This window comes from Pipistrellus hanaki (genome assembly GCF_964339955.1).
Source record: "Pipistrellus hanaki genome assembly, chromosome: 3".
Lineage (NCBI taxonomy): Eukaryota > Metazoa > Chordata > Mammalia > Chiroptera > Vespertilionidae > Pipistrellus > Pipistrellus hanaki.
Window position 1 is genome coordinate 66655691 of NC_140505.1, and position 26721 is coordinate 66682411.

At 39.7% G+C, this 26721-nt stretch overlaps 1 protein-coding gene across 3 annotated transcripts in view; it reads right to left on the reverse strand.

Annotated features, from left to right (window-relative positions):
* Positions 1-25029, reverse strand: part of TDRD3 (tudor domain containing 3) — a 143958-nt gene extending 118929 nt beyond the window's left edge. The window contains exon 1 of one of the 3 annotated variants that reach the window (XR_014794421.1): positions 24057-25024. Coding sequence is in view for 2 of the 3 variants with exons in the window: in XM_084876740.1 (XP_084732866.1) it covers positions 24057-24097 (41 nt within the window). In the remaining variant the exon portion in view is untranslated. Of the gene's footprint in view, positions 1-24056 lie in introns of all 3 variants that reach the window. The other 2 variants (XM_084876740.1, XM_084876739.1) reach the window with 2 other exon arrangements.
* Positions 25030-26721: the final 1692 nt, after the last annotated feature.

Here is a 26721-nt window from a genome sequence, read left to right on the forward strand (position 1 = left end):
CAAGGGCATGTACCTTGGTTGTGGGCATATCCCCAGTGGGGGGTGTGCAAGAAGCAGCTGATCGATAACTCTCTCTCATCGATGTTTCTAACTATCTCTCTCCCTTCCTCTCTGTACAAAATCAATAAAATATATTTAAAAAAAAAAAAAAAAAGTATGGAAATTAGAAACAATGTAAATTGTCTATTTGAAGGGGGTATTAATTTTTAAAATGTGATGTAATATATTCATACAGTTGATCACTACATAGCAGTTAATAATAATTATTATATGAATTCACTTAAATATATAGTGAATTATATGAATTCACTTAAATATATAGAAACTGTTCTGGATGATGAGGATTCCACAACGAGCAAGACTTTGTCCCTGCCATTAGGAGCTTACAAATTGACTTACATATACCACCAACATGGATAGAAAAAGTAAGTTATGAAATAATAACTCTGCAAACTCTTAAATTCTTCATATTATTTATGTACATATATAGGTAAGTATATTTTTAGTAAGTTAAGAACATAGTACATGCAAAAATCATAATAGGTTGCCTATGGAATAGGAAAGAAGGGGATGTGTATGAAAGGGAACTTTTACCTGAAACTTACCATTTTTATTAAAGAAAAAAAAAGGAAGTCAATGTACCAATTAATGAGGTCATTTATTGTATTAATCTTTTTGCTTTATTTCTTACCAAAAAAGAGAGAACCTAAAAAAATAATCTAATATAATAATATATCTAATAAAGGTTCCAAAAAGAGAAAATAGTACAGAGGGAAATAGCAAAGAAAAAATAAAAGGGAATTTTCCAAAGTTGAAGTAAGACATATGTACATTGAGAGAACCCAGTAAAAAGGGAAAGTTCCCAATAAGATAAATGGGGGGAAAGGAGGGGGAGGAGGGAGAGAATTCAAAAATACCCAGACACATAATTGTGAATTCTCAAAGAATTTACAAACAAAATAATGAGAGGAAAAAAAAATAAGGCCATTATTTTTTATAATTAATGCCCTCAAAATTATGGGGGGAAATTATTTTCATTTATAATTCCACAGCTGTCCAATAGCATGAATGGACCCGGAGAGTATTATGCTAAGCGAAATTAGCCAGTCAGAGGAAGATAAGTATCACATGATCTGACTTATATGAGGAAACTAATGAACAAAATAAACTGATGAATAGAGGCATAGAAGCATGGACCATACTCAGGAATTTCAGAGAGAAGGTGGGGGTGGGGGGCAGGGGAGGAGTGGGGAGGGTGATGAACTCAGGAATTATACACATCATCCCTGGGCACAGGTTGATGAAAGCCTGGGAGGGGTGTGTGAGGGTGGGGGAGAGAGTCAATGGGGAAAACACACAAACAAAGGAGACACCTTAATACTTTCAACAATAAAGATAAATTTAAGATAAAGAAAAAGTAAAGGAAAAAAGATTTGCTAGGCCTATATTTTGTTAAAATAAATGTTTATTATATATTTAATAAAATTTAGCTTTTAATGACAAATATATGTTCTTTGAAAGATCCTTCTCTATTTTAATCTCATAAATTTAGAATCTTACCAGTTAGGAAAAATTGATACTATTGGCAACCTAAGAATCTCCCTGTTCTCTTCCACTCTCCAATCATTTATACCAATAGCAAACAAACCTTTTGCTAGAACTTATTCCTAGAAGATTGCACTTATATTTTTATCTTTCTCTGATTAAACAAGTGGCCACTCATCCCTTATTTCTTGTTACATATCTGAAATGAAGGTTAACTTATTTTTATAATTAAAATAAATTAAAATTATTTGCATTGAAATTTCACACCTCAAAAATTAATATCAAAGTCCAATTTTTATAAAGAGAAAAAATAAATTCTGCTGCATAAAACAATTTAAGGGAAACATAATTCATGACTACTAATTTATACTTTAAGTAAGCCACTACATTCACAATATTATCAACAGTTGTAGTTAATGACAGCAAAACATTTACATTAAATCCATTTAGATGTATAATACCATTTATGTTACAGGAGAAACAAATAAAAATAATTAGAACCCCGGAAAAATAATCTGTCTTTCTAAGCATTTTAAAATTCCAATTAAAGTCTGGAAAAGTAACATAACCACCACAGACTAAAATTTACATAGTGAAATATAAAGCATAAAAACAGTGCTAAAAGACAACTGGAAGTGCAATGGCTACAGTTATCAAGGGAGCACACTCAACTTTATTACGACAAGCTGAAACCGAACGTTATCTTCCCATGGGTAAAATACAGGCGTCGGACTGCATGACATGTAGTTTTCCTTTTAGACACTCCATGTCATGATTATCAAGAGACATATTTTGATATAACAAAAGAACCTTTCTTAGCTCAGTGATATTCTAGGGTAGCGATTTAAATCGGTGTGCTGCAAGAACTTTTAAAACATGCAATACCTGACTATTTAGTCAGGGGCACTGACTTCTTTTCCCATAGATTGTAATAAAAAAAAAAAAAAAAAAATGACAACAGCCAATACAACAAATGCCATCTGTTATAAATGAGTCAAAATTATACCTATTTTTTTTTTGTCAGATTGGCAAAAAAATATTTTGTGTATACCACAGAATTTTAGTAATTAGTTGATACGGGCCATGAGTTGAAAAGGGTTGAAAATTGCTGTTCTAGAAAATAAAGCATGTGGGGACTAGCTATCTGAATCTGTGCCAGTAACCTGCCTTCTGACACACACTCTTGCTTGCCAATAAACTCCATTCTTATAAAATTCCATTCTTATCTGTGATGCCTGTCCTGCATTGCAGAACCTGCTTCCCAGAATACTTCCATCTTTCAGAGGCCATAAACCATGAACCATATACAACCCCAGAGGGGCTGGCACCAGTGCTGGCAAGCCTCTGGATGTGATCTCACTTCCCCCATCCCAATTCATGGGGGACTGCAAAGCCCGCGAAAAGTCCAGAAGCCTGATCCACATTTGGGGGACAAAGAGACTAAGGGTGTAAAGGGAAAGCTTTGTCCATATTCATTGCTCAGGATTTAAAGGTTGACACCCGAGTCACCGCACTAGTGCAATATGTAATAAAGGCTACTTTTCTGAATATCTTCTTGAGGGCCTGGCTGATTAATTCTCCCGTGCCACCTGGCAACTTATCTGCAACACTAGGGCAATAAACTAGCTTTTGTTATTTAAAAGTAAGGGTAGACATAGCCAATATTCTACCTTAAGTGTACAAAATTTGTAATAGGTAAGCAAATAATAAGGCTCATTTAAAAAATTAAATTGTAAGGGCAATTTAAAAAAGAGAATGATGATTCATTGGTTATGAATTTCATATCTTCTCACTAAAAGAGAAAATTATATAGAATTAGAAATACTAAGGAGAGAAACATGGAGTTCCACAAAGCAGCAAGAGACCATCACTCTCAACCAAACAAAATTGGATGAACTACAAAATCATAGGTTTTTAAACCCATCAGAGAGCTAAAGTCACAAGAAATTTATATAAACTAAACTCTAGAAAGTGATAAGTTCTTTAAATCGGTGTGCTGCAAGAACTTTTAAAACATGCAATACCTGACTATTTAGTCAGGGGCACTGACTTCTTTTCAGATGAGAAAAGACACAGTTTTTCCATCCCTGCTGAAGGAAGAGGAATTTATCGCATTTGGAGTAAGAAGAAATCAGCCAGACTTTTAACAAATTTTTTACACTCCTATATAATCTGGCTTCACAGAGTAGAATCCCAAGGATTTCCAGTCACAACCAAGATTGGAACCACTTGCTAACTCTGACACAAGTCTTCACCAAGTACTCAGGTATTAAAAGACAAAAACTGGGATTAAGGGATGAAAAAAAAAGAGAGAGAGAGAAATCCATCAGGGGCACTGTGGGTTTTTAGCTTCAGAAGGCTAAATCCAGAGCAGGGGATCAGAGGTACTATCTGAACACATCAGGTTTTCAGCTACAAATGTCTATGGGCCGGGCAGGGCAGGAGAGAAAAGACTTTCTCATCTCCCTCCACCTTCCCTACTCCTGTATCACCAGACACTCAAAGTTTTCAGTCACAGGAAGTATAATAAGATAGGAAAGCTGAAAGAAACTATTCCAAGGAACTCCAAGGATTGAAAGAGACATAGAAAGCAGAACACAAATCATGAATCTGACAGTTGGGCAGTAAAACAGAAAAAAAATAGATCTTCCAGAGTTTCAAAGCTGGCAGCTTAGCTGTGAAGCAAAAGCAGATCTCTGAAATATGCCAATACTCGGATCCCAGGTCCTGTTGGAGAAAGTTATGATCATACCTTCAAAGCACCTGACCCAGTGGTGACATGACCTGACTCAAACTAAAACAGAAAAGAAGCCACTAGAAATATACATCTGATTAACTCAGCCCTCCCCAACAATGCCTACCACCCTGATCTAGAAGAAGGGCATGGAAATGAACATTATGTTTCATTTTCTAGTTATTTTATATAAAATGTCTAGCATGCAATAAAAAAATTATCATAAAGCAAAAATACATATAAACAATCAAGAGATGAAACAGTAGAAACAGAGCAGAGATGAGTCAATGTTGAAACTATTGTTCAAACAATGTTCAAACAAACTATGATATTAATTTAAAATCTCATTTAAAAATTGGACAGGAAGCAGGAAGAGATGAGGAAATTTAAAGGATAGGTAAATTATAAAAAGTATAAATGCTTAAAATAAAAAATACAAGTTCAGAAATAAAGAATTCAATAGACTTTATAGCAGACATGACACAAAAGAAGAAAGGATTAGTGAACTTAAACATAGATAAAATGGAAGTAGCTAACTAAAAAAATAAAAAAGTAGATAATTAACAGAATGGAAAAATCTAAGATAACAGGGTGTAGAAAGAAATAGGAGTGAAAATGATGACTCCATAATTTCTAAAATTTATGGAAGATACCAAACTAAAGATGCAAAAAGCACAACAAACCCCACAGTGAAAAAATACAAAGAAAACCACAGCAAGGCACATCATACTCAAACTGCTGGGGGGGAAATGATAAAGAACACATTTTATAGCAATGAGAGAATAAAAGTACATTACATACTAAGGTAATATATAAGATTCCAGTAATTTCTTTTCAGAATCTATTCCAGAAGAAAATATTAGAGAAGAACTAAAAGAGGAAATAACTTAAATAGCGATTTCAGGGATAAATAAATTTATACTTTTGTATAATTCTTAGATATTCATGACGTATTATTATTTGAAGTTAAACTATGATAACTTCAAGATTCATGCTACAATCTCCAGAAGAATGTGCACTTTCCCAAACCAAGCAGAATGCTGCTCTACTAAGTAGGTACAGATTTTCAGCATGCTGGGACTCAATCCTTCTAATAGCAAAGAGACTGGCTGATGAATTTGCCATGATTCTAGCTGAAACCCGTTTGGTTCAGTGGTGGTCTGCGAACTGAAAGGTCCCAGGTTCAATTCCCGTCAAGGGCATGTACCTTGGTTGCTGGCACATCCCCAGTAGAAGAGGGTGTGCAAGAGGCAGCTGATCAATGTTCTCTCTCATCGATGTTTCTAACTCTCTATCCCTTCCCCTTCCTCTCTGAAAAAATCAATAAAATATATTTTTTAAATTAAAAAAAAAAGAATTTGCCATAATTCTAATACCAAAAAATGCCATTAATAATTGAAAAACCAGAGATGGAGAAAATATTTACAGTAATATATATATATATATATATATATATATATATATATATATATATAACTGTATATATTATATATATAATATATATAATATATTTATATTATATATATATTATATATGTATATATATTATATATATATTACTGTAACTAAATCAAATAACATCCACCTGGAATTGGTGAAGTAGACACAGCTGGTGAGACAATTTGCAGCCAGGAAGGGCAAAGGACACCTGGGGATCTGAGCTGGAGAGAGTCACAAGACCACCGAGCCGTGAAGGTCAAAAGAAAGCTGCAAGGCACCAAGTCCGAGTACCTTGGGGACAGGCATAACATCCGACTGTAGAAAGAAATCCACAGGGTTGCTGGTGGCAGGGGATTATAGATCTAAGTCCACAGCCATGAGAGGCTGATCCCAAAGGGGGCAGCCTAAAGCGCTGCCTGAGCCATGTAGTACCAGGGGGAGAGAAACTAGCAGTGGTGCAGCTTTTTGCCTCTGTTTGGTCTTTGCTTTTATTCGCTAAACCCATTCATAGAATCTCTCAAAGACAAACACTCACCCATGGCTCAGAGGTGAGGACTTGTAGAGTCTGGTGAGAGGTTGTGGAGGAGAGAAGGTAGGGGAGAAGTGACCAGGAGTCTGGCACTGGGACATTCCTGACCCTCCAGACCTAAGCAAGCATTTTTAGACCTAAGCAGCAGCCTCAAGGAAGCTAATAAGCCAAACCCAGACTACATCCTGAGTGGTACAAAGTACAAAAAAGTCTGAATAGCCCCGATGAGCCGTCAGGAACTGGGCTGAACAGAGGCCGTTCAGTCCCAGAAAGTGAGACAGCATCCTCCCTACCTATATCCCTGTCAGAAACAGACACTCGAGAGATTAAGATTGACAGCAGGCAGACAGGCTCAGTGGGCACATTGTCCCGCCTGCTTGCAGTTGAGGCTGTGGAGAAGACACAAACAGAAGAGTGGTGGATCACTTAAAACTTCAACGCGGTGCTGACTACCTAAGAGGAAACTGAGAAGTGGCAGTCAGAGAGTGGGATCTTTTTTTTTTTTAATATATTTTATTGACTTTTTACAGAGAAGAAGAGAGAGGGATAGAGAGAAACATCGATGAGAGAGTCATCGATCAGCTGCCTCTTGCATGCCCCCTACTGGGGATGTGCCCACAACCAAGGTACATGCCCTTGACCGGAATTGAACCTGGGACCCTTCAGTCTGCAGGCTGACGCTCCATCCACTGAGCCAAACCGGTTTCGGCAAGAGTGGGATCTTAAACCAGCTCCCATGGGGAATTAAAGTTCAGCTGAAATGTAGAGCACTTCACTTTTTATTTTACTTTATTTACTTATTTTTATCTTTTATTTTAGAAATAATTTTCATGTTTTTATTTTTTCTCATTATTTCTTCATTCTAGTTTTATTTTTTTATTGTTATTTTATGGTATCTAGTAGAGGGACCCCTGGGAATGCACATGGATGACCTTTAATTATCATCAGCTGAATTCAAGGTGTAGGCAGAGCCATGCCTGGGCAACATGTTTCCCCAAAGTGTCGGGAGACTGTTATCAGTACTGATTTTTTATCTTTATCCATGTGCTTGGAATGAGGAACAAATAGGACCTTGACTTACCCAGGACTTGATATGTTAAATCCCAGAAATGAGGGAATGAATAGGAACTGGGCACACCCAAAACTTCTTTGACCTTAAACACCTCTTTGGAAATAAATAAATTCGCTGTGTTGTCTGTGGTGTGAATCTTAAAGGCTTCCAGAAATAGAAAGTTACCTACAAGGGATCTCCCATTAGACTATCAACTGATTTCTCAACAGAAATGCATCAGGACAGAAGGGAATGAAATGAAATACACAAAGTGATACAAAGCAAGGGACTAAATCCAAGAATACTATACCCAGCTAGGCTATCATTCAAAATTGAAGGGGTAATCAGGAGCATCACAGACAAAAAAAGGGCTAAGGGAGTTTATTAGCACCAAGCCAGCAATGCAAGAAATGCTAAAGGGACTGCTGAAAAAGAAGAAATCAAACAGACTATGCAACCTAAGAGAGAAGGCATGAGGAGGATAAGAGATCAACCAAAGGATTTGTATGCGTGCATATGAGCATAACCAATGGACACAGGCATTAGGGTGGTGAGGGCATGTGCTGGGGGTGGGAGCAGCTGGGCAGAGGTCAAAGGGGGAAAAGGAGACTTATGTAATACTTTAGACAATAACAAATTTAAATAAAATGTTAAAACATTAATTACTGCTCTAGCTACTTTGGCTCAGTGGATAAAACATTGGCCTATGGTTTGAAAGGTCCTGGGTTCAATTCCGGTAAAGGGCACATGCCTAGGTTGTGGGCTCAGTAGGGGCATGCAGGAGATAGCCGATCAATGATGCTCTCTCATCAATGATGTTTCTATCTTTCTCTCTCACCTTCTCCCTTCCTCTCTGAAATCAATAAAAACATATTTTGACAAAAAGAAGGAAAAAAAAGAATTACTGCCCAGCCGGTGTTGCTTAGTGGTTGAGCATCGGCCCATGAACCAGAAAACCATAGTTCGATTCTAAGTCAGGGCAATCCCTAGTAAGGGCATGCAGGAGGCAGCCAATCGGTGATATTTCTATCTCTCCTCCCTTCTTCTAAAATCAATAAAAAATATAATATTAAAAAATGAACCATTGATACAGGCAAGAATATATAAGAATTTCAAAACCATGTTAAACTTTAAAACCAGTCGGACAAAAAGTGATTCAATTTTTACAATGTCCAATTATAGGAAAAATTACTGATGTTATCAATAGAAAAAGATGACCTGAGGGAATGGGCCAGTGGAAATGACAGAGCCTGAGAAAACTTTCTTAGGTGATAAAAACAACTTGCATCTTGTTGAGATGGTGGTTACATAAGTGTATACAACTACCAAAGCCAAGTGTACTAAAATTTAAGAGCTGCACATTTTAATGTATGTCAATTTTGCCACAATTTAAAAAAAAAAAGCCATCCACTTTATTCAGTAAGCATTCTTGAGTTCCTATTCTGTGACACACATTGTGCTATCTTGGAAATTCAAGATGAAAAAAATATGGTCATTATCCTCAAACATGTTCAGTACCAGTGAAGCTTTGGTGAGTTAAGGAGGGAGACATATAAATAATTATAGAACAATGAGCTAGAGTTAGAATGTTAGAGGAGCTCAAAGAGAGAATAATTCCCATCAGAGAAGACTTCCGATGACAGGAGATGGCTATATTTTAAAATAATAAGCAGGAGACTTTAGGTCAAGATGGCAGCATAGATAAGCGTGGTACTATCTTCCCACAACCACATCTAAAATACAGAACAACCATCATTCAGAATTTCCTGAAGTCTAGCTGAACAGAAGTTCTCAAACTAAGAATATAAAGAAGAATCCACGAGTCTGGTAGGAGGAATAGAGACGAGGAACACACTGGTCCCATACTCATGTGTGGTGGATAAAAATCAAGAGGGATATCTCACCAAAGCCGGTTTGGCCCAGTGGTAGAGTGTCGGTCTGCGGACTGAAAGGTCCCAGGTTCGATTCCGGTCAAGGACATGTACATTGGTTGCAGGCAATCCCCGGTAGGGGGTGTGCAAGAGGCAGCTGGTCGATGTTTCTCTCTCATCGACATTTCTAGCTCTCTATCTCTCTCCCTTCTCTCTGTAAAAATCAATAAAATATATTAAAAAAAAAAAAAAAAAAGAGGGATATCTCTGTTGCAGAGATTCCCCTGAGGAGCAAGGTCCTCCAACCCAGGGTTCTAGCGCCAGGAAGAGAAGTCTCTATAATACTGGCATAAAATCCAGTGGGGATTGCGGCTGAGTGAGACAGAGGGCTGCTGGAGTCCCAGGAGTTCCTCTTAAAAGGTCCAAGCAAAGACTTACTTGGACACACTCTTGTCTGAGCTCCAACACTGGAAAAGCAGTTAAAATGGCACCAGAGACATACAGTAGAGAACTGAATTATTTAGTATCAGGCAAGAGCTGGAGAAAAGTGCTGGTAGAGACCATTGTTCCTTTTCTAAGTCCTTTTCCCACAGAGTTGGCAGGAGGGAGCCATATCCGAGTCTCCATCAATGTGGCTAACACTGTTCACCAGGCCCTAGTGATTTCCTGAGATCCTGCCCCACCAACTTTCAGGACCAGACAAGTTGTTTCCAGTGGCTTTTCCATAAAAATGGTCTGTCTTGGCTCATGCTTCAGACTTTGCTAAAATCTCTCAAACAAGCACCATCTGGTTTTGGCATGCCCCATAACTCTTGCTAAGGTAGCCCCAGGCCTGGCACTAGCAGCAGCTGGCCTTGGTTCACAGCTTGGCCTTTCCTGGTCTCTTCAAAGTCCAATAGAGTAACAGCCATCTGAAAATTGCATTGTAGCTCATGCCGGGTGGCTCCAAGCAGAACACAGGCAGCAGCAGAACTTGACCTGAACCTTCTAGAAGATCCCAGAGCCAGTACAACTGATGGACTGCATCAGACCACATATAAGCACCACCCAACAACCTCCATAAGCAACACACTCAACCTCCATAAGCAACACACTCAAGGGGTGGACTCAGCAAACACCAAAGCCTCACTGAAATAAGTCCTGTTCTGTGCTATGGGCCCCTGCACAGCTGATCCTCCACAGTAACCACAGCCAGTCCTTGCAGCTAATCAGTCTCAGGATAAATCCCTCCCATCACCGTGCCAACAAGCAATCAAGGCTCAACTACAACAGGAGGGTGTACACAGGCCACACAGTGGAGGGATAGGCACACCTGGGAGGCCAGTCTGGTGAAGGGGGAAGCTATGCCACTGGACCCTGTATTTATATGTTTGTATGGCAGTGAATTCCTGACTTGGAAACAGCACTAAAATAAGACTTAAATTTGTACTTGATCATATCAACTCAATCAGGGGAACAGTGAGAGTATTCGATCTGGTGTAATAATTGCTTTTTAGTCAACATGTTCTTAAAAGTTCATTAAAAATAATAGTGTCCCTCCTACTCTTTAGAAATCTGGATTTAAAACTATATTATGAGAACTTCTCATCTTACTTTAAAATTTCTTACACTTAGAGAGACCTTATTTATTGAAGGGAGTCGGTGAAATAAAGTAGGTCATTTTTGCTATCTTTTGTTATCACACCATGTTAAATTTTAAGTAACCATTTATTTCATCAACCTACAAAGCACAATCTTTGAGGTATCCAACAAACTTATGAATTTTATTTTTAATTCTTTTTGTTACAAGTATTACATATGTCTCCTTTTCCCCACATTGACCTCCCCCAGCCTGTTCTCTCCCCCAGCACATGCTCTAGAAACCATCAGCACTAAGATTCAAAAGTATTAACTGATTTTAGTTTTAAATGGGGTTAAGGGTGAGCCAAGTCAAGGACACAAAGATTGAACCAAAGTTACCCATTTCTTTAATTTGCCTTAAAAAAAAAAAAATCCACCTTATATATTAAGTTTGTCTCTAAAGAATTTTTTTTTTTAATTGTCCTTGCCTGCGTATTGATCTTTTAAGCTATCTTTGAAATAAAAGCCAGTCATTTTTGTAAATTCAGCAAATGTGATAATTTCATGTCCCTAATTTAAGTCTCTCAATGGATCTCTGAATCTGGGTCAGGGGAAGGGGGTGGGAAGTGGGGTTTGCAGGGGCAGGTCCATCAAGTCATCCATACAAAGTTTAGCCTTTTGGGAAAAGAAAGCAGTTTTATTTGCTTACATCTCACACTTTCATATATAGGATAAATCATAACTTTCACAGAAAAATGAATGTATGCCGAAACCGGTTTGGCTCAGTGGTAGAGCATCGGTCTGCAGACTGAAAGGTCCCAGGTTCGATTCCGGTCAGGGGCATATACATTGGCTGAGGGCACATCCCCGGTAGGGGGTGTGGAAGAGGCAGCTGATCGATGACTCTCTCTCATCGATGTTTCTAACTCTCTATCTCTCTCCCTTCCTCTCTGTAAAAAATCAATAAAATATATTTTTAAAAAATGAATGTATTCTTGAAAATTAATATGTTATTTAAGTATGTGGATGAGCTATAAAGATTGCATTGGTTGGTTTAATTTAGATAAAATTCAGGGCCTGATTTTTCTCAATGGTGGCATTTGCCTATTTTGGGTTACATTAGTTAAATAGCATGTTTGTTTGTTATCTCTATGGTAGTTATAATCCCAGTACACAAAAGTGGGTAGAAGAAGTGTAAAAGTTCTGATAAAACAGTAATGCAATTTCTATAATCAGAATGTCACAAGTGAGAAGTATGCATTGGGTCACAGTGATTATGATTCTCCACATGGTAAGACTGGTCATTCTACAAATTTGAGGACACACTTCCAAAAAGGAAAAATATGAATGAGCAGGACAATACATATTGAAAAACTGGGTTTTATTAAACCCTTAAAGTCTACTCCTCTGAACACTCTTAAATTTCACCAATCTTTGAGACATGGTTATATTTTTCCATAAGTTCAATTTTTAATCTAAAATAATCAGCTGTTACCAATAAATTGGGCTAATTAAAGTCTGATTAGCTATCAAATGTATTTTGTTATCTAAAAACAAACTTCTATCTTTTACTAAGGTTTGATATGACTTTAATAGGTTTTTCAACCTCACATCCACTTTGCTTCCTTCCTTTAAGCAGTACTGATTTGATAAAAACTATCTGTAGTCTAGTTTTTCGATAAAATGCAAAAGTTGCCCAAGTGTGATAGAAATTCCCAATTGAAATCAATGAAGGATTTCTATCTGCTCTCAGACATAATGGGAAAGTTCTATTAAAATCAGTAGACCATTTCAAAAACACCTGACAACTCTATATTTGATAGGAAGCCCCATTGCAAGCACATTCCTATCAAATAGTTAAGATTTACTGATCTGTGAGGCAGCTCCATTCATACCAGTCATTATGAATAAGAATGAGAACAAGGATTAAGGTGGTTTGGGGAAGTTATTTTTGACAAATATTGGAAAAGTAGTATATAGTACTTATTCCAATCATTTTTTTTCTAAGTGATAGATATATTTCACTAATTATTATACTTAGAGCAGAAATCAGCAAACTTTTTCTGTAAAGGACCAGATAGTAATAACTGGGGGTTTTTCCTTCCATAGGATTTGTCACAACTACTCAACTCTGTCCTCGAGTACAAAAGCATGATCTGCCCAAAGTCCCATAAAACTTTATTTACAAAAACAAGGAACAGCCCAGCTGGTGTGGCTCAGTGATTGAGAGTCGACCTATGAGCCAGGAGGTTGTGGTTCAATCCCAGGTCAGGGCACATGCCAGGGGAGTGGGCTAGATCCCCAGTGGGGGGCATGCAAGATATCAATGATTCTTTCTCATCATTGATGTTTCTCTCTGTGTCTCTCTCTGGCTTCCTCTCTGAAATCAATAAAAATATATTTTTTAAAAAGTTATTTTGTGCCATCCTTGCTGATGTGGCTCAGTTGGTTGGGCATCATCCCATACCCCAAAAGCCTGCTGGTTCGATTACTGGTCAGGGCAGGTTGCAGGCTTGAACCCCTTTCTCCACCGACTCTCTAAAATCAATTTTAAAATCTTTTAAAATTTTCATACTGTCCCATAAATTTACCTATTACATAATTGGCTCCAAACATTTAATATTTGAGGAGGATTATCTATTACTATTTAAGTGAAATAATTATTTACAAAAATAAAAGGCAATTACGTATTAACAAATAATGGCCTGGTGCACGAAATTGGTGCACATTAAAAGGGAAATAATTAGAGGAAATATTTTAATATTGCTATTTGCCCTTTCTCTATAAGTGTCAAGAGATAAAATAAAAAAAATTAGTAAAATGTATACAAAATCTCCCTTCTGTCAGAGTCTGGGGCCCACCATGGGACCCAGAGTGAAGTCCCTGCCCGCCCACCTGCACCTCAGAATCATGAGAGACCCAGATCCAGCTGGCCCCACCCCCCATTGGGCAAGATCCGGACCCGGCTGGCCCCACCCCCGTCAAGCCCTGCATAGCAGAAGGCACAGTCTCAAGTCCCCCCACTTGAGGTCCTCCATCAAGCCCCACCAGGCGGGGAGGTACGAAGCTTCAGGTTCCCCTGCCCCAGCTTAGTGCCAGGTCCCTGCTGATTGCTCATTAAGGCTCATTATGGGAACTTGGCCTCTGCTGTGGGCACAGCTATCTTGTGTTACGCAATCCCTGCCTCCACTGTGGGCGCAGCCATGCTGTTATGGCATGATGGTCAATGTGCATATTTCCTCTTTATTAGTTAGGATGCAACATTTCAACAATAATGTGAAATTACCTGCCTTCTGCTTCTGAGACTTAATAAATTCACGTTCATAATAAGAAATTGAATAGTGACAGTTTCCTCTCTCAAATGTCTTCCTATTCCTCTTGTACAATTGAAATAATATTATATGAAATAAATGTCTTATATGCACCACTTTATCTTTCATTTGAGAAATAAGATTATCAGATGGCAAGATATAAAAATGTATATGATATAAAGGTTTTGTCTTTATTAAAGTAACTCCTTTAGAGACAATATAAGGTATTCAAAAATAGAGCAAATAACACCAACTCTTTCAAAAGTGATATACCAGAAATTCACATATTTGCAAATCACATGAATATATTTACTGGCAACAATAAATTATGAGAATCCAGGCTTAACATACAATAGTTAGAACTGCAAATATTTACGAGGCGCTCAACAGATGGCAAGCAGTGTTCTAAGCACTTTGTGTGTATTAGCTCATTAATCTTCATAATTATAACATGGGTTAGGTGTTACAATTGGCACCATTTAACAAATGAGCAAACTGAAGCAGTAAGCAGTTAAATGTGCTCGTGGCCCTGGCATATAAAAGATTATATAAAAAAGCATTAAAGGCAAAGAAAAGTACCTTATTCAGACATACCAATTCGTGCAACTTTACCGTAATTTAAACAATATCACTGAGTGAAAATTTTAAAATGTGTCCAGATAGCATGGTCCATGGATCACTGCCAATTCTAAAACTCTTTGTGAATGCTCCATTATCTGATAAGCACAGAACTGAGGTAAGCATTGAAAAATGTCTACAGCAATCTGACATTACTGCAAGATTTTATAGTTTACAAAATTTTTTCAAAATTAGAAATTAAAAACTGACACTGAGAATCACTGTGGTAGAACACATTTCTCAGTATCCCTTTCAAGTATATGTGAGACTAAGTTCTTAGAAACCAAGGATATGATGTGTGTACCTCTTCTATAAGGAAATGGACTGTGTGGCTCTGCTATCCTTCCCTTGTCTACTAGCTGAACTCAGATGTGGCAGCTCCTCTACTATAACTGTGAAGACAATGACAATGCCCCAAAGAAGTACTTCGGGAACTTTAATTTGGAAAGGAATCTCAGGGAGAATCTTGTTAAAATGCAGATGCTGATTTAGTAGACCTATGGTGGAGATTAAGATTCTATTTTACTAACAAACTATCAGGATGCTAATGCTGCTGGTCTAAGGTCCACACTTGGAGTAGCAGGGATTATGGGACAAGACAGTAAGATGGAAGGAGCCTGGGTCTCTAAATGACAGCACAAAGCAAAATTCACCACCATTCTGGGTGTTTTATGACAGGGAAAATGGACTATGTTCTTTAGATCTCCCTATAGAAGCAATGTTCCAAGCATATAAAACGTTACCACTATATTTCAATTTAACATCTAACTAAATACATATACTCGTGAGCACGTGTTTGTATTCTGTTAGAAGTTAATGTCAGTAAATAGAGAAGCTTTGTTTGACAGGTTATTTCTGACATTTCTGTAGAGATTACATTTTTATTTAGCTATTTTTTTTTTTAGAAAGAGAGAAGGAGTGAAGGAGGAAGAAAGAGAAACATAAATTTGTTGTTCCACTTACTTATACATTCATTGGCTAATTTTTATATGTGCCCTGCCTGGGATGGAACCTGCAACCTTAGCATATGGAGACACCGCTCTAACCAAATGAGATACCCAACCAGGGCGAAGATTATTTTTTTTTATATAAAAAAGTGTTTTTTAACTTGACAACATTAATTTCAGAAATAAAAAGCTTAAACAAGTTTCATGTTCCTTGAGAATATTTAAATAATATAATGAAAGATACTGACACTAATTAAGATGTCATTAATATTCATTCTTCAATTATTTAAGTGTCTACTGTGTATCTTGCATCCTGCTAAATCAGTGGTGGGCAAACTCATTAGTCAAAAGAGCCAAATAGCAACCATACAACTGAAATTTCTTTTGAAAGCCAAATTTTTTAAACTTAAACTATATAGATAGGTACATTGTTATTAATTTAATTAGGGTATGTGGTAATTTATGGAAAAGCCACTCTCAAGGGGCCAAAGAGCCACATGTGGCTTGTGAGCCGTCGTTTGCCGACCACTGTGCTAAATGCAAGGAATACTATAAAAAATATGGAAAGATTTGATCTTTGCCTTACACAATAAGACATCAATCAAACTATTTTGACTAACTAGAAAAGCCACATATTCATTTATTTCTCTGGATCCAAAGTTAGAATACAGAAGGTCCTCGAGTAAGTCCTCAGGATACATCGGAAATCCGTTCCTATGGCGTGTAAGGCAATTTTCTGAGATTTTCGCCATAAGCTGAAACCCACCTACATAAGCACCTATGTCACTCACATGGAGCACATACACAGCAGTAATGAAGAGAAACAGTAAAAAAAATGTAAAAGCCAAAATTGGTTTGGCTCAGTGGATAGCATCAGCCTGCGGACTGAAAGGTCCCCAGGTTCGATTCTGATCAAAGGCATGTACCTTGGTTGCTGATCCATGGTTCTGTCTCATCCATGTTTCTAACTTTCTATCCCTCTCCCTTCCTCTCTGTAAAAAGTCAATAAAATATATTTTTTTAAATGTAAAAGAAAGATAACAATACCTGACCTTTACTTATGGTAAATAACTAATAAAAAAACATAAAGCACATATGTACATATGTCAAAATGACAGACCTTTCTTTTATATAAATAAATGGAAGATGGCAATGTAACCACAAAACGATGTACATCGAGTCCGATGTAACCTGAGGACTGCCTGTATATTTGTGGCAAAAGAATTATTTCATTAATTTTATCTTAAGTATCTATCAACATTTTGGACTCTTAAACTTACATTCATCCCTATTTCTCTCTCAAAACAAAACTTAAACTGAATCAAGTTCAAAATACATTATAAAAGAATGGCTTTACTTAGCAAGTCTATCCTTTCTTCCTCCCCCTTCCCTCCCCCCTTGGGAGAGTCCAAGCTTGCAAGGGAGGGCAGTTGGAGGCAATTAAGCCTGCAGGGGAGGGCAGTTAGGGGTGACCAGGCCTGCAGAGAAGGGCAGTTGAGGGGACCCAGGCCTGCAGGGGGAACCAGGCCTACAGGGGAGGGCAGTTAGGGATGACCAGACCTGCAGGGAAGGGCAGTTAGGGGTGACCAGGCCTGCAGGGAAGGGCAGTTAGGGGTGACCAGGCCTGCAGGGGAGGGCAGTTAGGAGCAAACAGGCTAGCAGGGGAGCAGTCAGGCATCAATCAGGCTGGCAGGGGAATGATTAGGGGGTGATCAGCAGGCCTGGATTGTGAAAAGGATGTACGACTGCCAATTTAGGCCCCTCCCCCATACACAAATTTCGTGAACCAGGCCTCTAGTTGTAAATAATACTGCAATGAACATAGTGGTGCATATATTCCTTCAAATTAGTGTTTTGGGTTTCTTTGGATAAACTCCCAGAAGTGGAATTGCTGGGTCATGAGGATGTTTTTTATTTTTATTTTTAACTAACTCCATACTACTTTCCATAATGGCTGCATCAGTCTGCATCCCACCAACAGTGCACAAGGGTTCTCTTTTCTCCACATCCTCACTAGCACTTGTTGTCTGTTGATTTGATGATAGCCATTCTGACAGATGTGAGGTAATATCTCATTAATTTGCATTTCTCTGATGATTTTTTCATGTCTATTGGCCATTTGTATGACCTCTTTGGAGAAGTGACTATTCAGGTCCTTTGTCCATTTTTTAATTAGATTGGTTGTTTTTTGATGTTGAGTTTTGTAAGTTCTTTATAAATTTTAGATATTAACCAACCCCTTATCAGATGTATCATCAGCAAATGTTTTCTTCCATTCAGTGGGTTGTCTTTTCATTTTGTTAATGGTTTACTTTGCTGTGCAAAAACTTTTTAGTTTGATATTGTTCCATCTGTTTATACTTGTTTGTTTGTTTCCCTTGCCAAGGAACTATATCAGAAAAAATATTGCTAAGAGAAATGTCTGAGATTTTACTGCCAGTGTTTCCTTCTAGGATTTTTATGTTTTGAGTCTAACATTTATGTCTTTAATCCAGAGCATGTTTTCCATTCATACTTCCTTTAATGTTTCATGTTAGTTATTTTACAAAAATCTACCTTTATTAATTTTCAAACTTTGCAAAGTCCTGCTTAGAATTTAACAATAAATTTTTCTTAACATCTTCACTTTATGTCCATGACAGTGTCTTCTGAAAAGCTGCTACTGGGATTTATATTTCAAGGAGTTTGAGGGATTTGGGAGGAATTAAAACAATGGATCTTAAGATATCTAAATTTATAAATAATGTTTTAAAAACTGCTCTGAATCTCGAATATCAGCAAGTCAATAATACTGACCCAATCAAATAATCCCGTCCATTTTCTCTTTTTACAAAAAAAATTTATGTTTGTCATAAAGCATTCTAATGCTCTTCCCCACCCCCTCTGCACCCCTGGGGGGGTTAGCTCATTAAAGGCTAATTCTCCATTTAAAAATGCTGAAATTCCTTAGTGCTTGAATCTAGCTTATTTTTACTCAAAGCTTACTCTTTGGATCATAGATCAGTGTTGTCTAACAAAAATACAATGCAAGCCACATATGTAATATAAAATTTTCTAGTAGTCACATTTTAAAAAGTAAAGAGAAATAGATAAAACTAACTTAATAATTAATATATTTTACTACATATATTGAAAACATTATTTCAATATGTAACAATTTAAAAATTAATGAGAGCTATTTACATTTCATTTTTGTACTAAGTCTTCCAAACTTAGTGTGTATTTTACATTTATGGCACATCTAAATTTGGACTAGACACACTTTACATGTTCAGTAGCCACATGTGACTAATGTCTATCAAATTGGACAGTACAGCCTTAACTGACCTCATCCATGCACTGCTTCAATCACCAGCTATACTCAAATGACTCTGAATTCCTATCTCCAGGCTTCTCTTCTGAGTGTAAGATTAGTATTTCCCAATGCCTAACTGGCATCTTATTTTAGATGACTCAAAGGCATCTCATTCTCAAATAATGCCCACCTTCAATTCATGATCCCTCCCTCAAAAATGAAGCCCTCTTCTAAATCTCCATTTAACCAATTCATATATACAAGCCAAAAACCTAGAAATCAACCCCTTGACACTTCCTTTTCTCTCATTTCCATATCCTATCCAGCAAAAAGTTCTGTCCATTTACCTCCTAAATATCTCAACTCAACCTTATGCTCTCCATTGCAACCATCATCCACTCCATCCATCTTCTCCTGCTCACCTCCAATCCTTTTTCTTCAATATGAAGTTATTTCAAAACTTAACCGTGATGTCATCTGTACTTCAATCCTCCCCTGATAAAACTTTTCAACTAACTTCTACATTGCCTCCAGAACAAAAACAAAACTTACCATGGTCTCTGATGCTTGAGCTACATGATCTAGCTCCTGAGAATCCTGGGATCTCATTATACTCCTTTTATACTCCCCATCTCATTATACTCCTTTTCTATACTGACCTCCTTCCAACCTGGACCTTCAGATCTTGGACCCCCCTTTGCATGAACTTGGCTTTCCCCTAACTTAGGTTAATTTCCACTCATCTTCCATATCTCTCTCAGGGAACATTCTCTGACCACCGTGAAGACATCAAATTTCCTTTTTAATTTTTTTAAATAAATCTTTATTGTTCTTATTACAAATGTTCCTCATTTTTTCCTCTCCATTGCTCCCCTCCACCAGGTTCCCACCCCACCCTCTGCCTTTTCCCCACCCCACATTGTCCTCATCCATAGGTGCACAGTTTATGTTCAGTCTCTTCCCGAACCCCCCACTCTCCTTTTCCCCGAGAATCCTCATCAGTCCACTCCCCTTCCATACCTCTGATTCTATTATATTCACCAGTTAATAAATTTCCCTTTTTATAATTTCTTAGAAAACAATGTCCTTTCTCCTTCTTCCCCATAAAACTACATCCTACTGTACTGTAGAAACAGCCTGCCACAACAAAATGTTCAATAATTATTTGTTGAATAAGTACATTAATGAATCTACTGTGTTTTCCCAAGACAAAGACAACATACCCTATTATCAGATGGTATATTCACCATACTCTGTTTTTACATTAGTTCTAGAAAACCTTCCAAACTTCCTAAGAGTGAGTTAACTAATTTCACCGACACGCCGTAAGAAAAATATCAGTGTATAACATGTTTAAATTCTGCCTGTCTTGTACACCATCCCAACAAAAACCAGAGTGCTTTATGCATAAGAGGAATATGTATTTACTATGTGCATTTCAATACAGACAATACTGCATTATAACTGACTACTGTTGCAGATTATTATACTTTCAGTAACACTATATTAAAGAAATCACCTGTCACAAGATGTCTTCTTGGGTAATATGATGCACCCAACAAGATGAGAGATGAAAGATAGCTATTTATCTCTACTTTAAAGGCTGTACAACCGTAATATGTGTGAGAAGCACTCACATGTGCACAGACTCAGACCCACTGAGCAGATGTTACAGTTACTTGTACACTACTAAGGTTCACAGAGGCTCTGTCCAGCCCTGTAGAACAAGGTGGTTCTTTCTGATTCTCCACATTACCAATGTGCTTCTTTTCTGCCACCATTATCTTTGATTTGACACCCTCGTCAATACTTTACATTATCATAACACATTTTTACCCCCACCACATTACCACATTCTCTGTTTTTAGTTTTGTTTTGTTTTGTCATTCTATGATTTCACAAATGTTTCTCAATTTCACATAAAAATATCTGTATTGCTGGGAATGCAATGTGCTTTTTCTAAAAATTATTTGGAGGTAAAGTGTTCTTCAGCAACTTCCATATCCTACACCTTTCAAAAAGTCAGAATTTCTAGAGAGATGAAACTTAACTATAACATGATAAGTAAAGAGAGAGAGGGGGGGGGGGGGGGGGGAGAAAACATAAGCCAAAAAGTAATTTAATTGTATTTTTGATTCTTGAAACGTTACTATGCAATTTTTACTTGATTTAGCAAATGCTACTGTGTGAGAGGAGAAAATTATCTCAACTTGCTGAGGTAGCAAGTTTCTTTTTATACCCCTTTTATGCTGGAGGCAGTGAAGTGTACAGGCAGTTGAAACTAGATTTATAGGTTATTCAACAAAAAAATCACTGCAAACAGCACCTTAAAACCTGAAAACTTGCACAGTTTAATAGAATATCCAGTCATTTTTAGCAGTTTACAATATCTATAGAAGCAACCAGGCACTATATATAAACACATTTTGAGACAAAAGGTCAAGAAGTCTTATTGTTATTGAACATTATAATTTCACAAATAATAAAAACCAAGGAGAAAGTTACAAATGCCCATTAAAGAAACAAGAAATAGCCCTAACCAGTTTGGCTCAGTGGATAGAGCGTCAGTCTGCAGACTGAAAGTCCCAGGTTCGATTCCAGCAAGGGCATGTACCTTGGTTGCAGGCACATCCCCAAGAGGAGGTGTGCAGGAGGCAGCTGATTGATGCTTCTCTCTCACCATAATTCCTTAAACTACTATTTTAAGTGAAAATGATAAAAACAGATTTAATAATAGTTTAGGTGTTTTAGCATCAATTTAGGTGTTTTAGCATCAATTTCTTTTCAGGTCCTGTAAGTACTTAAATGAATAGGCTGAGTACAAAGAAAAATGATTTGTGAGTGACAATAACAGAGCATTCCAAGAGTTAGATGAAACTCAGCATGTCAGAACTGGAAATTAGTTGGTCAAAGCTGCCTATGGTCAGAAATCCTCCTTCCAGTGCTCTTCTCTGCCTAACCCTTTGAGATGCTGAATCTTACCATAATAAGTCTCTATTGAAATATCAATTCTACAACACAGGACACTGAAAGCTTAGGAGGTCCTAATCTTCTTTGGAACAAGTTTGGTGTGTTCAAGACCCATCAAAGGCCCTGGCCTGGAAGCTCAATTAGTGTCATTCCCATAAGCCAAGGTTGCAGGTTCAATCCATGGTCAAGGTACATACAAGAATCAACCAATGAATGCATAAATAAGTGAAACAACAAATCAATGTTTCTGTTTCTTTCTCTTTCTCCGTCTCTCTCGTCAATAAGTTTTTTTAAAAGACCTATCAGAAATTACGATACTCCCAACTCCTAGAAAAGTAAGTAATTTTATCAGACCACATATTACTCCTTTTTATGAGTCAAAGTCAAAAGCAACACAATTTGGAGGAAGTAAAACATGTAAACAGATAATTTGTAATACAAAGTGGTACATGCTACACTACAACATTGCTGGGGATTTTATAACAAAGTAACAAATGGAGGAACTTGGTTAGGAAATTGGCAGGGGCATTCCAAGGTCAATTGTATCAGACTTTGAGAACCCAAAATGTAATGTGCTGGCTCTCTGGCACTACAGATACACAGAAAAACAAGATGTAGTTCCCCAGTCTTAAGAAGACTAGTATGTGTGTGGAACCAAAAAGGAGGTGAGGTCACGCTGGAAAGCAGTAGAAGACCAAGTTTGTCATTAAATCATAAAACTAGTTTGAAGAATTAAGGCTCAATCTACGCGGAAAAAGGGGAACTCAAATGGAAGTATGATCCAAGATTATCCAAGACAACACTGTCGGTTAAAGGAACTGAAGGAAGAGATTTCACTTCAAAGAACAAACATTAAACTAAATGAGATGAGTTTGTTATGCTAATGGTTGCTCTACACAAAAACCGTAGGGACAATCACGCATAATAGTTAAATGCACCATATCTGGAAGTGGCCCTTCTACAATCACCACTCACCTCTACCGCTGCCTAGCCTGGTCACATTTGGAAAGTTACTTAACAGTTCTGTGCCTCAGCCTCCACCCGTAAGACGGGGGTGGCTGTACAGCCAGGAGCAACTTCTTCAAAACAGGTTGTTATGTTACTCCAAACCAAAAACGTCATTCACCATATCAAATCCACATCTTCCACTCAACTTGTAGCCTCCACAGCCCGGCTCCCAACTTTCTGGTCTGAATCCTCCCTGGACATCCCTCTATGTCCAAGGTCGCAGACGGATCTGCACACCCAAAAGCACTCTCTTCCTTCTGTGCCTCCTCTCCGGCGTCTCTGTGTCCGAAAAAGCCTTCCCCCCACCCTCTTTCAAAGGCCACTTCTCTAGGAAACAAACTCTCCTTGCCCATCTCCAAATCCACGGTACATCTGCCTGCTCCCTGACACAATGAACCACTCTTTCCCGGTTTTGTGCTCGTCCTTTTTAACGCCTCCCTCTCCTCTTTCCGGGAAGACTGTGAACTTCTAGGGAGCAGGGGGGCAAGTCTCCTCCACCTTCCTTCCCGCCCTCCCCTCACTCTGTGCCTGTGCCGGCCCGGGAACGCTTTGCTGAACGTAACTCTCTGTTCACAGCTATAATGGCCACAGTTCCAGAAGCTGCTTACTTTCATAGTATAACATGTTACTGGTTTCGGATCCTAAAAATCTTAGCATGAATATCAGAACACCTCCATCCCTTCAAAAAAAAAGAAAGTTGTACGGGGGCGCCCGCAGGCAGGGACCACGCGGTGCTTTTCGGCTTTGGAAGTTGCGGGTGTGACGGGGGCTCCGCGCTTGGGAAGGAGGAGGAAGCAGGGGCTTCGGGCCCTCTGCCCGCAACTTCCCGCCGCCGCCCCCGGCTCCCCGGCTCCCCCGCCCCCCGGCCCCCGCCCTGCGCCCCGGGACAGGCGCGAGGCGCTGCAGGTGCTCCCCGCGGCCTGGCCGCCGCCCGCGCCCCGCTCCCCCGCCCGCCGCCCGCCGCCCCGGGCCCAGGCCGCGCCGCCGCCCCGAGCGGAGCAGGGGGACCGGGTCGGCTCCGCGTGGCGTCGGGGGCGGGGCCGGCCCGGAGGATCCCCGGGAGAGGCCGGGGGGCGGGCGGCGGCCTCCGCCTCCCCCACCGCGCACCCCGCCGCCCCCAGCCCCGACCCGCCCGGGGGCCCCGCTCCGCGCCCGCGGCCGGCGGGACTCACACTTACCAACCCGCCTGGGACAGCGCCGCGCCGGGGACCTCGGCCATGGCAGCTGCTTAGGCCTGGGGTGCTGGGGGGCTGCGGCGGGGGTGTGGGGACGGCCTCCTACTTAACAATTTTAAAAAAAGGAAAAGAAGAAAGAAAAGAAAAAGAAAGAAAACTCCTCTGGTCGGCCCTGCAACTGGGCATGCTCAGTGCGGCCGGCGCTTCCGCGTGCGGGTTCCGCCCGCCGCGTTTTCCGAGCGGCCGCGCGCGGCCGGGGCCTGCGCGCCGGGGCGGCGACCCGCCAGGGCCGGGCTGCGGCCGGGGAGCCGGTTGGTCAGCCGGGACCACGAGACTCTGCCTCGCCGCCGAGCCGGCCGGGGTCCGGTGCGGGCTCCTCTCCGGAGTTGCACGCCTCGGGAGCTAGTTGGGGAGCAGAGAGTGACCTCCGCGATGCCAGCGCCGACCGATGGTCAGCGCCGGGAGGGCAGGACGGGGCGGTTGCGAGGGATCATTTCCAGGGCGGCTCTTAGCGGGCCGTGTTTGGTGCCGGAAGACTCAAAGCCCACTCTGCATGGGGAGAAAAGTTTACTTTCTTCTACAGACGCGGGTCATTCACCCCGCTCTGTCTGCCCTGGACGCACAGAAAGAACGGTCCCCTCGGGAAAATCGGATTGTCCAGGTCGGATTCCACCACGAAAGGGAGTGGTCCACCCAAGAAAACTTGCACGTAAGGGACGTGGGGAAAACCAGACAGTTGGGTCAGTGCTTTGGTTTTCTGGTCGCTCTCCCACTGGGCCTGCCCGGGCTCCAGCGCGGCCCGGTGACGTCGACGCGGGCACACCCCGACGTGGCTCCCGCCACCCAGAAGCCGGTGCCCTCGGCTCTCCGGGCGCTGAGGCGCAAGCGCTGGTCCCAGAATGGGCATGCGCGGCGGCGGCACGTTGCGGCGTGGTAGACACGCTGGTGTGATTGGGCGGCCGAGGCCCGCGCCAGCCAATCAGGAGGCACGCAGCCCCGGGAGCCGCACCCTCCGCAGTCACCTCTGAGGGACCCGGGAAGGCAATTCAAGTGGCGCTGGCCGCAGCTGCCAAGTCGCAGGGTGAGACTGTTAAGAACTTAAATCCCGTCACCAAGGCGGTTTCCTTTGAAGCCATCATCATCGGCAGATTCAGAGCAGGCTGCCGATCTGGTCAGAGCTGCTCCTGGGACTGGAGGAAAGGGATAATTACCCGGGTGGAGCTAAATCCTTAATAGATATTTTTATCATTTTAACTGGATTATGCGGTTCCGGCTTCCCAAAAGTCTTAGTTCTAAAGTCTCTATGCTTTCTTGAGCTTTAATGCTATAGTAATATGTTCCCAAGCACTTTTAGGAACAGAAGTCACCCTATCCTATTCCCTACAATTTGCTGTAGTATATATACAAAGTATATTTCCATGTATAGGCACTAGTCATCATATCTAGGAGTCAGGAAAAGATTATACGTAATTGTGAAGTAAATAGATGACTCAAAATTAAATTGCTAATTTTTATTGGTTGTTGAATCTTAATGTAACTTGTTAATTATGAAAATGATACGTTGTTCAAATCATCAGAATTCTTCACTGGTTAAAATGTGAAGCCTTTGCACTTTGGTTCACATATGCAGGGTAATACAGTAAGAAGTTACCACTGTGTGATGCTTACAATTACTTTAAAAGCTCCACACAACAATTAATTGTCTAGCTTTACGATCCGTTTTTAAAGAATGGGTTGAGGATTTCCACTGGAGAAAGTTGGGGCAATATGAGCATCAATAAAATATATAGTAATTACAATAATTAATTGAATAAAAAATTAGATAAAATGCATGAGTTCAGAGTACCACTAAAAATAAATCAGGAAAAATGAAAAAAAAAATTTTAGAGAAATACTAGACATTAAATGAACAAATAATAGGATTAGAAAATCACTGTTTTTCAAATCAACCACAAATAATTCAGGCAAAGTTCATCTGAGAATGCAAAAACCACTGGGTGGAAGATTGTATGGGTACAAAATCTTCACATGGTTTCAAAGTGTCAGGCCATAACTTACTTATAAAATAGAAAACGTACCTTAAAAAAAAATCACTGCTTAAACAAGTGACCAAAGCTAGAATTGCTAATAATGGGACAATCTTATATTATGTGTTTACTGGTGTTCTGCAATTAGGAATAAACATCTAAAACTATTCTTGCCAAAATTGTTTAACTTGATTTTCATCAAACTTCTAGCCCGCGGTTCCCAACCAGGGGGTGGATCCCCACCCTGCTCCCCATCTCCTTAACCCCTTGAGCACTTTGACAATGTCTGGAGACATTTTTGTCATAATAGGAGAGGAGAGCAGGCAGGGAAGGGGCATGGAGAGGGTTGTTACTGCATCTAATGAGTAGAGGCTGGGGATGCTGCTAAACATTTAAAACCCACGGGACAGGCTCTCCACAATTAATTATCTGGTCCCAAATGTCAATAGTGCCAGAGTTTCTAAACCCTGATCTAGATGTAAGCACAAATATAAAAGATATGTAGGGGATATTTAGAACAAGTTAAACATGAGGAATAAGGCAGATAAACCCAGAATGTGGTATATTTTCAAGAAACCTGGCCTGGATTGTTTAAATGAGCCATTGTAATTTTTAAAAGAATGGAATTCTTGCAGATTGAA